Below are 16,054 nucleotides of genomic sequence, written 5' to 3' on the forward strand. Positions count from 1 at the left end.
GTGTCTGTGGACATCACTGCCGAGCCACTGCCCAAATTGAAGCCCAGGAGACGGCCCGCCTCGCTTCCGTGGCTCCTCGTTGCCTTTAGGGTAAGGGCTGAATGCTTCCCCACGGTCCTCACAGGGCAGCAGCGTGAGGCCTCTTTCTCCCTGTCCTCTCGGTTCTGCTGCCCCTCCACCCGTTCTACTCCAGCCTCATGTGCCCTCCTACCTCAGGGCCTTTGCATGGGATGCAGCCTTCTCCTGAAGTGTTCAGCCCCCTCCCCACCCCCTCTCCTCCCCTGCTCCCCAGCTTTTACTCATCCTTCAGGGCTTGGCTGGTGCTTCCCTTCCTTTGGAGAGTAAGTGTCCTGGCTGCCCTGTGTGGATTGGCTTCCTCTGGCCTACACGCGTGGACTCCTGCTTCCTTCCTGAAGGCTCTAATTACACGTTCAGTAGCATGATCATTTGATTACTCTCTGCCGGCCCCACTCGAATGACTGACGGAACTCCCAACCCCAAGGTCAGTTCGAGCTTTCGCCCCTCAGGGCTGCTGGTGAAAACCATTTTCAGTTACAGGCCTGGGAAGAGATCCGCCCGGTCCAGCCCTTTCCCTTGTCTGGACCCGGGGCCCGGGCCTTCCTGCCCACCCTCCCTTCTCCCAGTGGGATCCTGGATGGCAGTGGAGGGGGTGGCGTGTGGTAGGGAGGGAACAGGCAGTAGCATCAGGCGTCCTCAGCTTGGTTCCCAAGCCCCTGGGAGCTGTGTGGGGAACTTCTGAGAGAGGGCCAAGGTCTGCCCATGGCCTCGTCTTGTCCATGTGTCTCCCACCTCGCCATGCCCTGCAGGTGCTTGGTTTGTGAATGAAGCCTTGCTGACGTACTCCCACTACACTCCTTCAGCATAGATTTGTTGCAGCCTCCTGCCTCTTCCGCACTCTGAGCTCCCGTGTCTCCAAGGGAGCCAGCCTGGCAGGCCAGCACCAGCTCGCTTCCATCGGGCTTCTGAGCCACCCAGCCCCTCCCCTGTCCTCCAGCAGCACACCTTGACCTTAGACGCAGCGGGCAAACAGGTCACATGTTTCTCCTTTTGGCTGAGCGAGCTGCCTCCCCAACGAAGCCGTAAGATACCAAGAGCAAGGCTCCTTCCCTAGTCCTTTGAGAAGCTGGTTCTAGTGAGCATTATAAAGGACAACATTTCCGAGGATCACCTGCACTTTTTTTTTTTTAACATCTCTTTTGGAGTCTAATTGCTTTACAGTGGTGTGTTAGTTGCCGCTGTATAACAAAGTGAACCAGCTATACGTATTCATATATCCCCATATGTCCTCCCTCTTGTGGCTCCCTCGCATCCCTCCCGTCACCTGCACTTTTAACGCTTTGTTTCATTGACTCCTTACAAAAACCCTGAGAGAGAGAGAGGTTCTTGAAGGTTCTGTGAATCGCCCAATGTCATACAGCAGCCGCGGCAGAGCCAGGCTTGGGACTCGGCCCTCTGCTTTCCCACAACAAAGCATCTACTCTGCGTGGGACCCGAGCATCGTGCACCTTTCCTCAGTGACTTCCTGGTCTGTACGCCTACCTCACAGGATGGGAATGAGGCTCAAATGAAGCCATGGCCACGTGGGCACTCTGGAAACGGTGCTCAGGAAGTGACGGGATTTGGCCTGAAGGATCTGGTTCCCCTCACCTCATGGTATTAAGGCGGGGGGGGGGGGGGCTGTGCGCCATGCCTAAGGAGCCCCAGTGTACCCCTTCCCCACAGGTTGGTAACCCCAAAGTGTCCCTTGGGTCTCAGAAGGCATCACTGTGCGCCCGGTGCCCAGATAACCCACATGTTCTGCCCCGCCCCCCAAAACCTTAGACGATCCCACGAGGCTCCCACATCCACAGATCCAGATAGCCTGAATCTGCCTGCCACCTCCCCACGGCCCAGGCGACCCCACCAGGTCCCTCCCTGCTTGGGTTCCGGTGCCCCACCTGGTGTAGTCCATGACGGTGTTGAGCCGATGTGCGATCGTCAGCACCGTGCAGGTCTCAAACTGGGTGTGGATGGTGGCCTGGATGAGGTCATCGGTCTCCAGGTCGACGGCGGCCGTGGCCTCGTCTAAAACCAGGATGCGACTCTTGCGAAGCAGGGCTCTGGCCAGGCACACAAGCTGCCGCTGGCCCACGCTGAAAATGGGGAAGGCAAGGTATCTCTAGCTGGGTGCCCCCAACCTGACCCCAGGCCTCCTTCCCCAAACTGTTTCTGTCTCCACTCCTTCCCAATGGCCCAGGGCTGGCTCTCTGTCTAACCCCTCCCATTTCTGCCTTAGCCCAGTACTCCTGGAACACCGAGTTGAGGTCTGGACACCGCAGGGATAACGAGGGGCCTTGCGGGTAGAGCCAGGACTTAACAACATTGTGAAATCCCCAGCCTGTCTCTGGCACCCCTGGTCTCTTCTTCCCGTGCTTTCTTCCCTATCCTCACTCCTCAGCCAGTGTCACCGTGTTTCTCTGCTTCAATCTCTCAGTCATTTACACCTTAGTAATAACACACATAAGTGACTCCTCCTGGATATTTGCACACATCATGTTATCTTGCTGAGCCTAATATCACACCATTTAGTCATCTTCCGCCCCCGTGGGGAATATAGGTCAGGGTTCCATTGTGGGAACAAGGAAGGGACAGGGTAGAGGAGGCTACGGGGGTTCCCCGCGTCTGGTCCCCGGGAAGGCGGAGGAGGAGCGGAACGCATACCTTCAGCCTCCTGCCTTGGAAGCTAGAGATAGTGAACAAAGAGAGGCTGTGTTCCCAACCACAGAAGCTGCAGCGCCCCCCACACCCAGGGACTTCCCGCAGGGGTGAGTCACTACAGCCGAGCGAAGGCCGGGCTCTCTCCCCGGCCTATTCCCGCAACTAATGAAGGTTTTGGCAGCAGAATGAGCCACCAGATAGAGCTCAGGGCTGATTTATGGTGGGACTGGCACAGGATACATGTTATACTTAAAGCGGCTACAAGCTCAGTGAGGGAGGAGGGGAGTGGATGTCTGTCTCAGATCCTGGCGGGTGTGGGGATGGAGGGGATGCTCTGGGGAGAGGTGCTGACGGCACGCAAGGATAGGAGAATGGACCGAAAAACAGCTGTGGGGCACAGGGTCTGAAAGCCTAGGCCCGTCCGCCAGCCACCCCATGGTTGTGTCACAACCATGGTTGTGTAACACAGTGAAATCCAGGTACTGTGCACATTCATCCTTACAGGGCTGCCTGGGGAGGTGGGGGCATCCCACCAACGGCTATGATGCAGCAAGGAAAGTTTGGGGGCAAAAGCTCCCACTTCCCTGAGTCCTTGCCTCACCCCTTGCTAGCTGAGCAGCTTTGGGCAAATAATTTTATACTCTGGAGCCTCATTTCTGGCCCACAGGACTGCAGTAAAGATGAAAGGAGACAGTAGAGGCCAAAGTACCTTGAACACTATTAAGTGCTGAGCAAATGTACAGGTTTTTGGGTTTTTTTGGAGAGAGTCCAGTCCGTAGGTATGGCCCGAGTAGAATCATACGAATAGCTAAATTTCTCAGGAGTATATCCAGTCCAAGTGCTTTCCATTTCACCACAATAACCCTAAGACTGCTCTGTCCAGATGATGGCCACTAGCCACATATGACTGTCGACCACTTGAAACACGACACGTCTGAATTGAGATGTGCTGTACGTGTAAAAATACACACGGGATTTTACACTTGAAAAAATGCAAACTATCCGTAATAGCTTTTGTATCAATTACATGTTGAAATGATATTTTAGATATATTAGGCTACATAAAATACACAATGAAAATTAATTTCATCAGTTTCTTTTTTTTTTAATGTGGCCATTAGACAAATTTTATTTACATATATGTGGCTCAGAGTATATTTTTATTGGGCGGCGTGGTGCTAACAGGTATGGGACTGTTATTATCCCATACTCCTTTCAGAGTAAAGGAAAAGAAGGCACAAAGAGGTTAAGCAGCTTGCTCCAAATCACACAACTAACACAGGTACAAGTGTCTCAAGCCTTTAGACTCGGTAAGAAGTGACTCTGGCCCGCCCTATGCACGGCACAGTGACTGGTGATATAAAGTCTGGGGCTATAAGGAAGCAAAGAAAGGCCCGGAGAGCTCACTATGCCCATTTCTAAACCACAAACAAAATTGCATCCACCTTGGAAAGTATCTAAGATTTCTCTAAAACTCTGTAGGTTTCCTCTTATCTGCTCCACAGGTTCAGTCCACAACCCCTCCTCAGGCCAAGCACAACATTGACAATCTCACAAGAGAGGACCGATTAGGGCTTTGGAATCTCCCAGGCATGTCTTCTCCCAGCTGTGTGACTTTGGCCCTGCCTCAGTTTCTCTGGAGCTTGTGTGTGTGAGGAGTCAGCGAAGTAGTGCACAGCGCCTGGCACACAGAATATGCCCAATACAAGACGGTGCCCCCTGCGTTCACGCTGGCTGAGATGGGAGTGGGAGGGCAGGAGGGGGCTGGCCTGGATTTGGTGTCGTTTGATGCTAGACCCTCTATAGTGCTGCAGAGTGCTATTCCTGACCCACCCACTCCCAGCTGTTACCTGAGATTCTCCCCGCCCTCGGAGCACTGGAAGTCCAGGCCTGCCGGCTGGGATCTCACAAACGTGTGCAGGTGGGACAGCTCCAAGGCTCGCCACATGTCTTCCTCCGAGTAATTGCCAGAGGGGTCCAGGTTCATGCGCAGGGTCCCCGAGAACAAGATGGGGTCCTGGGGACAAAGCAAGGCCTCAGAGGGAGGCAGCTCAGGCCCCATAGGGAGCCATGGGCCCCGAGGCCAGGGAACAAGAAAGGGGTTGAGGTGGTGGCATTCCCACTCGGACCCCAGCCCTCCAGGAGGGAGGCAATGGCCAAGGAGATAGAAAAACACCTGTGGGGAAGTGATAAACCTCAGCTTGGCCAACCCAAAATCCTGCACTAAGGCAGAAACCTGAGCCGCTAATCTGACTCCGAAGTGTCCAGTCAGAAGAAAAAAATACCCCAGGGGAGTCAGAAAAAGTGAAATGTAATTCAGAGCTGTGAAACCAGGAGACCAGGATAGAAGGCCTCTGGGGTGGGCTGTGTGGAGGGGCCTGTTGTTCTGCTGGTCCAAGAGGTCAGAAGACAGGGTCTTCTTGGGCAGGAGACACCTGACCCTCCAGACCCACGACGGGGGCCGCTCTGTGCCTCTGCTCCTGCTGTCCTGCTCTCCAGCCTCCCAGACAGAGGTCCCAGCTTGAACTCTAAGCCACAGAGCAGGGGTAGGACCTGCCGCCAGAGTCACGGGCCAGGGTGGCCAGGCCACGCCAGGCTGCTACCTGGGGGATGATGGTCAGCTGAGAACGCAGGTCATGGAGCCCGATGTCGGCCACATTGAGGCCGTCGATGAGGATGTCGCCCTCCGCGGCTTCCAGGATGCGGAACAGGCAGAGGGTCATGGACGATTTGCCAGCCCCAGTGCGGCCCACGATCCCCACCTGGAGGCAGTGGGGGGTCGTCAGGGGGAGGCTGGGGGTCTGCGGGGCTGTTGCCAGGACTCCCCTGGGAGGCCAAGCAGACCCTTGGGCTGGGCCCCTGCCATCCCACAGACCCACGCTCCCCAGGGAAAAACCCGCCCCACACGCACCTTCTCGCCACCTCGCACTTGTAGACTCAGGTTCTTCAGCACCAGCTCCAGGCCTGGCCGGTAGCGCACAGAGTAATTCCGGAACTCCACGTCACCCTGCTGTGGCCAGCCCGCTGGCGGACGGCTGCCCTCCACCACCCAGGGGGCCTGGCCGCCAGGGGAAGACAGGATCCTCATCAGGGGGGCACCTCTTCCCCAGCCCAGCCATCTCCCAACTTTGGTCTGCCTCCCTCCCCAGGCCCCTGCCATCCTCACCCACTAGGGACCCTGGTGGGGAGGCCCTGGTGCTCATGTGACCCAACCTTGTGGTTCAATGTCTCTTTATCTCTCTGACATTATTCCCCACAGAACTTTGCTCTCCCCTATTCCCCCGTGCCCCCCGGCCATAAGCGGCCCCCCGGCCATAAGCGGCCCCTCCCACCTGCCCTCGCTCCCCCTTTCACCATTCTTTGTTATTGAGTGGCTACTCCGTGACAGGTAGTGGGGTCAACGATGGTGAACAAAACAAAGTCCTTGTCCCCATGAGGCTTACATCCGAGTCTAGGGGGGCATACTGTTGACAAATAAGTAAGTCTACATAATGTCAGATGGTGATGAGTGTGGATAAGTGCCTGGTGTTGCTATTCTGTACAGGGTGGTCAGGGAAGGCTTCTTGGAGGAGGTGATATTTAAATAAAGACCTGAAGGAAGGGAAGGAACACGACAAGTAGATATCTGGGGGAAGGGCATGCCAGACAGAGGGAATGGCGAGTACAAATACTCCCAGGTGTGTCTGGATCACAGTGACCAAGGGGAGAGGCAGGAGACAAGTAGTGGACGGCCCCATCACATAGGGGCTTTGCTGGCCATTTTAAGGACTATGTTTTTTTACCCCGAGTAAGATGTAGGGCCACGCACAGAGGAATAACATGATTTGGTGTGTTTTTAAAGGATCTCCCTGCTGCTGTTTCGAGGACGGAGAGGGGAGGGTGTTTTGAAATGGGGGGTCAGGCTGTCAGCAGTCAAAGAGCAAAGCAGCCCGTATAGGTAGACCGCTCTCTTGAGGAGGTGTCACAAGAATGCACAGTAGGGCTGGGGGCAGAATTTTTGAGAATGTGGAGACAGGACCACGTGTGTAGAGAGGGCATATGGGAATGCTAGGCATGAAGAGGGAGGATTTGAAGATCCCAGGGAACGGGGGACGAGGCAATGATAGGGGACGCCTGGGGAAGCCAGGGGTAGACGGGGGCCCCATGGGCAGGAGAGGCCAGGTTGGGAGGAACAGGTGGGGTGGGGCTCCATGGGGGCTGACAGGGCAGGAGCTCAGGCCACAGAAGCCATGGAGTGCTTTCCAAGTAGGAGCGAGGGGCTATGTTGTCTGAATGTGGCTGAGCAGTTGAATTAGATGAGAACAGGAAAGTGTCCCTAGGTGGGGACGTGGGAAAGTCATCGGGAAGTGGGTTCAGTGGAGTGACAGGGCCAGAAACCAGGCCACAGGGTGATGAGGCAGTGGGGAGAGCACCTGCAGACCATATTTTAGAGCCAGTTTCACAACAAAGGAGAGCAGAGAAATGGGACACAGGATACAGGGGAAAGGGAGGGTTGGTTTGAGTGTCTAGAATGGAAGCTACAGGAGCTTATTTTTGCGTGTGGATGGGAATCATCCGACAGAGGGAGCAAGATGGGTGATGTTGCAGATGGAGGGTGTGACTGAGGGGTGAAGCCCTTGGGTGGCCACGCGAGGAAGTAGAGGGAGTGGACTTTGAAATGGGAAAGGAAGAAGGTGGAAGGGACACAGGCGGATTTGAAAGTCTGGAGGCAGGAAGGCTGAGGGAGTTCACATCTCGTAAAGCCGTTTTCTCACTGAAGCGCTAGGCAGGGTTGATGACTGAGCCTATGATGACCGATGACCGAGCCCAGGGAGAAGGGCAGGTAGGGGCTTAAGGAAAGAGAAGGGTCAAAACAGAACTTTCTGAAAGTGGGAACACACGCTTCTTGGAGAAGCAAAACAGGAACACCCAGCCGTGGTGTGTGGTTATAAACTTGAAGTAAAATCAATGATTTTCTCCAGCAGCGTTTGAGCAGCTGAGCACCGGCATGTTTCCGAAGGTAGACAGATGGGCTCAACTGGGGTGAGGACGACAGAGAGAGCAAGGCAAGGGAGCTGAGAGCACTGGCGCTGGTGGAGCACAGGATCCAGGCTGGCTGAGCTCATGGACAGAGGGACAGAGGCAGGGCACGGGACTGGGGGGGTCCCAGGGGGACAAGGTACTGGGGCCAAGGAGGGCTCGGAACAACGGGAGCTGTCCTCAGGACATCAGGAACTGCTCGAGGGCAGACCTTGTCTTGCCCTACACCTCTTCACATAGACCTCTGGTTGACACTCAAGAAGGGTTGAATGAAGGAATGAATGAATGAAGCGCCACCTGAACAGCTGTCCTGGGGGTGTAGGGATGGTGGGTCACCAGGCGCCCCTCCCTGCCCCAGGCTCATCCCGTACCCACCTCAGTCTCCGTCTTGGAGTACTCTTTGACTCTCTCCACGGCCACAATGTTAGACTCCAAGTCTGATATTGTTCGTATCATCCAGTTCAGAGCCAACGTCACCTAGCCAAAGGGACTGGGTCGTAAGCGGGGCAATCTCTCCTCCCCCTGAAATGGCTCTGGGAGGAGGTCAGACTCCTTGACTGTGCTCCTATCCTATCCCGGCTATGACCCAGGTGGGTCTGGGCAAACCCATAGATGTGCCACCTGGGGCTCAAATCACAACTGCACCTCAGGCAGTGACAATGCAGACTTAACACAAGTCCACCCAGCCCAGTGTTTCTTAAACTTTAATATGCACAAGAAAGATTTCTCAGGGAATCTTGTTAAAATGTAGCTTCTAATTCAGTAGGTTTGTGGTGGGACGCGAGATTCTACATGGCTAAGAAGCTCACAGATGATATTGATGCAACTGGTCCTTGGACCACACTTTGTGGATCAAGGAGTCTTGATAGACAGCGCTGAAGCCAGAGCCCCAGGTCTATAGTATCAGGATCTACAGTTTAAGATCTCCAGGTCATTCATATGCACATTAAAGTCTGAGAAGACTGACCTGTCTGGACTGTCCTTTGTTTACAAAACGTTCAAAACTTGAGTCACCTGAGGCATTGCAAATGTGGTCTGCTTCACAAAAATTCCATCTGCGGTTATTTAACGCTTTGACAATATAGGCTGATATCAGGGTGACCTTCCCAGGCTCCAGTTACCTGCTTTGTGTACTTTCTCTGCAGGCTTGTGAAATGAGGTGTATTCCAGCTCTCCACGTCCCTGCCCCCAGACCCCTGTCAGGGTTGACCTCTAGATCTTATGCAGGCAGGGCAAATTCTATTTGTCTCTTGGGGCCAAGCTCCAAGATAATTTCTCCAACACTCCAAGGTAGAGACCTCCTCTGGGCTCCTACGTTCTGTGCCTTCCTCCACTAAGGTCTGTGCGCCCCACAGGACCATCCCCTGCTGGTGGGAGGGACTCTCCACCCTTGACTGGGAGCTCACAGTCCCGTGGAGCAGAACCTGTGGCTGGCCCCCATTTGCGGCAGAGCGAGGTGCTCAGGAGATGCTTGTGAAACCTGTGTGGCCTCTGCCCCAGTGGTGGCCCTGACCCAGGACCCAGACCTCTGCGTACCTGCAGGGCATAGGACACAGACAGGCCCACCATCCCTGGGCTCAGGCTGCTTCTCCCAATCACAGCAAAGAGTGCAGTGAAGAGCACCACACAGTTGCCCACGAACTCCACTCGGACCCCCAGCCACCTGCGGGGATTAGGCGAGGAGGAAATGGGGCCGGTTCAAGAAGGGGGCTGTTCAGGGGGAGGGAGGGGCCTGGACCCAGAACGCCAGGGTCTCCCCCGCAGAGACACTGGTGGAAACTCATGGGAGGTGCAGGGGCTAAGGGAGCTGCTTCTGACCTGTTGGAGGCCATGTAGGGGTAGCAGCTCCTCTGGTTGCTGTCCACCTTAGCATCGCTGATGGCCTCGAAGTCCTGGCTGCGGCCATAGGCCCGGATGACGCTGGAGCCGGTCACCGTCTCCAAAAAGTGGGCGTAGATGGGTGAGCGGCTGACAGATTCCAGCCGCTTCAGTTGCCGTGACGTAGCCACATAGAGGCGCTGACAGGGGATGGAGAAGGAGCTTGGAGTCAGGACCGTGGGGCCCCAGCTCAGCCCAGCACGCCCTCTGGACCCATGTGAGCCGCCTCCCCGTCAGTTCCACTGGCCCAGAAGACCTTGCTCCCTGCCTCCCGCTCCGCCCAGAAGAACCCAAGACTTGGGGGCCTGATACGGCTCCACGAACTCATCCCACCCTTCCCCCCTGGTCAGCTCTGCTCACTGTTCCAGGCCACTTTGTCCACGAAGCCTTTCCCGACTGCATCTCAGCTCCTGACCCCCCCACCTCTGCGGGGGCCTAGATTATTGCACTGACTCTGCTTTGCCTCCTGTCAGCGACGATGCCTGTCTCCACTTAGGGGCCCTAGCAGTGTGTTCACACGATCAAAATTTCGTAAAATTTGCAAACATAAGATAATTTTGTATTCTTTTCCTTAAAGAGCCTCTCCCCGCCCCACCCCCCAGTTGTTTAAACTTCAGCCCCACGAAAACACAGTTCTGCCTCCACTTTCCATCTTCTACCCTGTGGGTCCCAAGATGGCCAGGGCCATGTAGGATTTGCATCTGAGAGTCCCCCGTCCCAGCACAGAGCACAGTCTTCACACACAGGCCTGAGCTTCTGGCCACCTGTGGATTACCTGCATCGACTGATTAATTGACGGCAGGATAGGGGCTTAGCAACACATATGCCTCTTATAGGTAGCTGTATCTGAATGATATCAACTCATCCATGTTAAAAACATGTATGTAAGTTTAGATATATCTAAAAAGAAGGGAAGGATAATGTGTCTCAAACTGTTGACAATATTTTCTTAAAAAATAGCCAGCAGGGGCTTCCCTGGTGGCGCAGTGGTTGAGAGTCCGCCTGCCAACGCAGGGGACACAGGTTCGTGCCCTGGTCCGGGAGGATCCCACATGCCGCGGAGCGGCTGGGCCCGTGAGCCATGGCCGCTGAGCCTGCGCGTCCGGAGCCTGTGCTCCGCAATGGGAGAGGCCACAGCAGTGAGAGGCCCGCGTACCGCAAACAAACAAAAAAAAATAGCCAGCAGGAAGGAGTTCCAGGGCCAGTCACAATTTACAAGGATTTCATTTTATCCTGTCAACAACTCTGTGAGGTAGGTTCTATGATTCTATTTTACAGGTGAGGAAAATGAGTTTCCAAGAGGTATTTACTGAACCAAATCCAGCAGTGAAGCTGCGGGGCCTGACCTCCCTACATCCCACTACTGGTGGCCCCTGGGAGAGCCCCGGCCACACAACGGCCGTGCCCACAAAAAGCCACGCCCACCCACTCAGGGCACACCTGCACAAAGAGGTAGAGGACAGCCAAAGGCAGGATGACCACAGCGAAGAGTGGCGTGCTGGCCACGATGACCACGAGGGTGGAGATGGAGTTGTAGAAGGAATTCAGCAGCACGAGGATGGTGGGAGCCAGAACCTCATCGATGATGTAGATGTCCTTGGAGAAGCGGTTGAGGATGCGGCCTGAGGGCGTCGTATCGAAGAAGGACTGTGGCGAGCGCATCTTGTTGTGCAGCAGTGCCTGGTGAAGCAAGCGCGCGGCCTGGACGCCTCCCACCGCCATCGTGATGGCTGACAGCATCACCAGGAGCCCTGGTGGAGGACGAGAGGGGCGCTCGTTCACCTGGGCCAGGTGGCAGGCATGCCGGGGCAGGTTCCGAGATGGGGGATAGCCTCGGTGAACTAGGCAGGCTCAGAGGCAGGGCATGGCTAGGATGAGCTAGACAGGGCCAGAGGCAGGTAGACTGCTAGGGTGGCTTAGGGAGTCCCTGGGGCTGCGACAGTGGAGAGAGATTCAGAGGCAAGGGCATGGTTTGGGGGACCCAGCAGCCCAGAGATGAGGAAGGGGCCACTGTAGCCCCTTCTAGGTATCTCTGCAGGCTCACCTTGCAGAAATCCCAAGGCGGCGTAGACGCCCAGCCTCTGGGAGGTGTTGTTCTGCTGGCCGTTCACCACAGCCTCACCGGTCCAGGCACTGAGCCAAACGTTGGCCCCAATGGCAGCCGCACTTTGACCCCCGTGCAGCAGACAGATGAGCAGCGTGGCACAGAGCCCCACGGCCCTGGCGTAATCCCAGAACACACTCAGCTTCACCTGCATGGCCACAGCGGTTGCACAGAGGACTCCGGTGAGCCCCGGGACTGCTAGGGGCCTGCCCACCCTCTCCATCCCTCCCCGCCCAAGCTACTCACAGTGCCCGTCTCCACCTTCTCCTCCTGGGTCAGCACATGGCTCGCCTTTGCCTCTGTTGCCTGCACTACCTTTTCTGCCGCACCCAGGCGCCTCCTGGGCACAGGCCGACCCTGGCCCTCTCCTTCCAGGGACATGGCACTCAGCTGTCTGTGGAGGCAACTGGTCAGGCCCAGGGAGGAGGCCTCCAGCACAGCCACAGACAGAGCCCCAGAAGGAGGTTCAGGCTGCAGCCGGAGGCCCGGGGTGTGTCAGGGAGAACGCCCACCTGCGCCCCCCGTCAGGGCTTGGGAGCCCTGGTACCGTCTCCCGGGGGCTGAGAGCTCCCAGGTGCTCACCTCATAAACTGCTTCTGGACCTCGTATGTCACTGGCTCATTATCCGTCAGGTCTGTGTGATTGCTGAGCGTGTCCTCAATCAGCAGCACCTCCTCATCCTCTTTGGCCTCCAAGGCTGCAGCGGGGAGGCAGAAAGGAGAGCTTGGCTAGCTCACCCCGCAAGCCCCTGGTATGCCCCGCCCCACGCCAATGAAGAGGCCTGAATGGACAAGCGAGAGGCGAGGTGAGAGGGACTGAGGGGGCAGCAAGAACAGCAATAAAAGTGAAGGACGAGCTTCGTGTTGGGAAGAAAAAGGGGGGCGAGAAAGACTCAGGTTAGACGGGAAGCAAAGCTCCCCACAGGGACCACGCAGAAGGGGATGCAAATACAAGGGTCAGGAGCTTGGGCTCTAGAGTCAGACTGGCTGAGCTAAAATCCCACTTCCTCACCGCATGAGTTTAGGCAGGCGGGTAAAATGGGGATAATAATAGTACCTACTTCATCGTGTCATTGTGAGGATTAAAGGAGAGAATGTGTGTCAAGAGCTTGCAAGGGGCACAGCCCTTAGTAAATGCTCGAGACATGTTAGCTGCATATACAGAAGTAGGCGAGAAAGCCCAGGGGAAGGTCTGTGAGCCAGCCGGGAGCCTGGGGTCGGGGAGCCAGGACTGGGCCACACGGGGGTCTCCATAGGCTCCATGAGGACCAGGGATTTTTCTGTTTGTTCATTGCTGTCTCGGCGCCTGGAATAGTGCCTGGACGTAGTAATTGCTCAATAAATATTTGTTGATAAATAAATGACTTTTCCAAGCATTTGCGTATTTACTAAACAATTCATCTGTGAAACAGTTTTGCCGTACAAGCTGGGCCTGGGCCCTTAGGCCCTTTTGACACATGAAGGAAGATGAGGAGGAAGGACTTGAATCCATCCCGGTCACTTTCCCTGCTGGTGATGTCTGACATCACGCAGATGGTCCAAGTTCCCCAGAACCTCCCTTGTCAAACACTGGGCCTGTCCACAGACACTCAGAGGCTCCAGGACAGGGGAGATGCTGGGAGGGCAGGGGAATACGGAGGGCCAAGGATGGCAGATACCGGTCCTGCTGTCGGCCTCCTGGTGCTCCTTGGCCTCATCAGGTGCATAGTTGCGGAGGAAGTTGGCAAAGGATCCGTTGCGCTGCAGCAGGGCTGCATAAGTGCCAATCTCAGACACGTGCCCGTCAGCTAGCACTATGACAAAGTCCGTCTGGGGCAGGAAGCTGATGCCGTGCGTCACTAGCACCCGTGTCTGGGGAGAAGGCAGCAGGCTATCACTCCCACTGCCCTCAGCACACACCCCTGGCACAGTGTGGGGCCACGGAGCGAGTGTGAGGTGCCTGTGTGCCAGCAGCATGAGCAGGCACGTCAGGGACTCACCCCGTGCTCACCGCAGCTGGCTCAGTGCCTGAGGGGCACCGTCCCCCACCCCCACCCCAGGTTTCCCCCGCTGCCCAGCCCATGCTCCTGTTCCTCAGGCCCTCCATACCTCCAGGTCTCACCCGAACCCCTTGGCCTCCCACCAGTCTTCTCCTGTGGCCCTAGACCTCACCTTAGCCCCCTTAGCCTCTGGGAGGCCTCACCTTTCCTGCCAGCACACCTTCTGGCCCAATGACTCGGTCAAAGATATGCTTGGCCACGTGGGAGTCCACGGCTGACAATGGGTCATCCAGCAAAAAAATGTCAGCATCACTGTAAACAGCTCGGGCCAGACTGACCCGCTGACGCTGGCCCCCAGACAGGTTAATGCCCTGGATGGGTTGGAGGAGGGAGGTGAGAGGTGTGTATTGGGTAGAAGGGAATCAGTCACAAGGGGAACAAGGGCTCTGTCTGTTGTCATTCAAAAAGGCAGACCTCTAAATTCACACTTCATATGCCTGGTCCTGTATCTGGGAAGCTCTAAGGCCATGGAGGAAGGGGTGGTGGCTCTCAGAGTCCTCCCAGGGCAGGTGAGGACATCCTGCTCCCTGCCCAGCTGGTTTCCCTGCCTTCCACCTTCATACTCTGGGAGGCTGGAAATCCCCAGGAGGTCCTTAATAGGACTTTTAGTCTCCCATCAACCATACGGTTTGCAGATGACTTTCTTTTTTTCTTTTTTTTTTGCGGTACGCAGGCCTCTCACTGTTGTGGCCTCTCCCTTTGCGGAGCACACGCTCTGGACGCGCAGGCTCAGCGGCCATGGCTCACGGGCCCAGCCGCTCCGCGGCATATGGGATCCTCCCGGACCGGGGCACGACCCCGTGTCCCCTGCATCGGCAGGCGGACTCTCAACCACTGCGCCACCAGGGAAGCCCACAGATGACTTTCATAACAATTATCCCATTTGGTCCTCTTGTCAGTCTTTCCAGGGAGGTATCATTAGCCCCACTTTCTAGATGAAGAAACTAGAGCTCAAGATGTCAATGACTTTGTCCAGGGTCCCAAACTATTAAGGGCAAAAGCAAGGATGGAAACCCAGCATCCACCCCAGAATTCATCAACCCTGAGATCATTCACGTACCAGAGGGGAGGTAAGTTCACTCCTTAAACCCATTATGCAGAAACTGAGGCACACAGCAGCAGGGCTGGTCCTAGAGGGCAGACCCCAGAGGTATAGCCTGCTTTCCTACCACCAGCTTTCCTCATTCCCCCTGGAACAGGCCCAGCTCTTTGGGGATACCCTGAGAAACTGACCCCTGGGGAGAACAAATGTGTGTTGGGAGCTGGAGCTGCTGAGAAGCAAGGGGTGGACATGGAAGCTGTAGTGACTGAGACGCGTGAACGTGCCTGCATTCAACCAACCAGTCTTTCTCCAGTGCTACTATGTTCTGGGCACTAAATCAGGCTTGTGTGTGCGAGGTCAGTGTGGGTCCAGGAGAGATGGGAAGGAGGAGTTGTATCGTAGATCAGGAGGTCTACTCTGGGTTCCTATAATCTCGGACTCCTACTTAAAAATTTCCCATCCCCACTGCCAGGCTCAGGCCCTCATTTCCCCAGGGCACCATGAGAGTCCCCTCACTGGTTCCTGTGCCTTTGGGCCCCTCCACACTGCAGCCAGGGCAGCTTTTCAAAATGCAATTCCTGTCCCTGCTTAAAACTCTTCACTGACAAGTTGAACGTCAAGATAAAAAATGATGGTAATGGATTATAACACATTGAATCAAATAAGAAATCATGAGCCCACGTTGATATAAAAAAATTAATGAATAAGTAATAAGCCAAATAATAACTATAGAAGGAATGGAGTTATAAAATCAACATTTGGCCAACATCATAGTAAACACTGACTCAGGCAAAAATCATCAATGAAAGTTATAAAACGAAATCATCAGTAGACGATACCACCTCAATCAAGAGATCAAAGTTAACATTGTCAGTAATGCATGAACTGACATCATGTGCCTCCTGATATGATGCACCAAGAAGGACACAACGACACTTCTTTGGTTTTTCCCCCAAAAAATATATTCCGAATCTAATCGTGTTCAAATTGAGAAACATTCTGCAAAATAACTGGCCTGTACTCTTCAAAAGTGTTGATGTTCTAAAAGACAAAGACTGAGGAATTATCCAGATTTATTGAGAATAAAGAGATATGACAACTAAATGCAACTCATGATCCTGGATTGAACCCTAGACCAGGAAAGAAAATAGCTAAAAAAGACATTACTGAGACAAATGATGACATTTCAAATGTCAGACAGTGAATTAGGTAATAATACTGTGTTCGTGACAAATTTCTTGATTTTGATATAACT

The 16,054-nt window shown here is 55.0% G+C and overlaps 1 protein-coding gene across 1 annotated transcript in view; it reads right to left on the minus strand.

The window, feature by feature from the left end:
• ABCC3 (ATP binding cassette subfamily C member 3) overlaps positions 1 to 16,054 on the minus strand; it is a 44,116-nt gene that overhangs the window by 1,277 nt on the left and 26,785 nt on the right. Inside the window, exons 18-30 of the mRNA XM_079726209.1 lie at positions 13,901 to 14,068; positions 13,377 to 13,569; positions 12,302 to 12,416; positions 11,966 to 12,113; positions 11,660 to 11,867; positions 11,056 to 11,366; positions 9,556 to 9,755; positions 9,274 to 9,400; positions 8,113 to 8,214; positions 5,630 to 5,776; positions 5,322 to 5,480; positions 4,569 to 4,735; positions 1,959 to 2,153 (exon numbers count right to left, since the gene is read on the minus strand). Coding sequence (XP_079582335.1) covers positions 1,959 to 2,153; positions 4,569 to 4,735; positions 5,322 to 5,480; positions 5,630 to 5,776; positions 8,113 to 8,214; positions 9,274 to 9,400; positions 9,556 to 9,755; positions 11,056 to 11,366; positions 11,660 to 11,867; positions 11,966 to 12,113; positions 12,302 to 12,416; positions 13,377 to 13,569; positions 13,901 to 14,068 — 2,240 coding nt within the window. The remainder of the gene's footprint in view (positions 1 to 1,958; positions 2,154 to 4,568; positions 4,736 to 5,321; positions 5,481 to 5,629; positions 5,777 to 8,112; positions 8,215 to 9,273; positions 9,401 to 9,555; positions 9,756 to 11,055; positions 11,367 to 11,659; positions 11,868 to 11,965; positions 12,114 to 12,301; positions 12,417 to 13,376; positions 13,570 to 13,900; positions 14,069 to 16,054) is intronic.

The sequence above is a fragment of the Hyperoodon ampullatus genome (genome assembly GCF_949752795.1).
Source record: "Hyperoodon ampullatus genome assembly, chromosome: 19".
NCBI classification, from domain to species: domain Eukaryota; kingdom Metazoa; phylum Chordata; class Mammalia; order Artiodactyla; family Ziphiidae; genus Hyperoodon; species Hyperoodon ampullatus.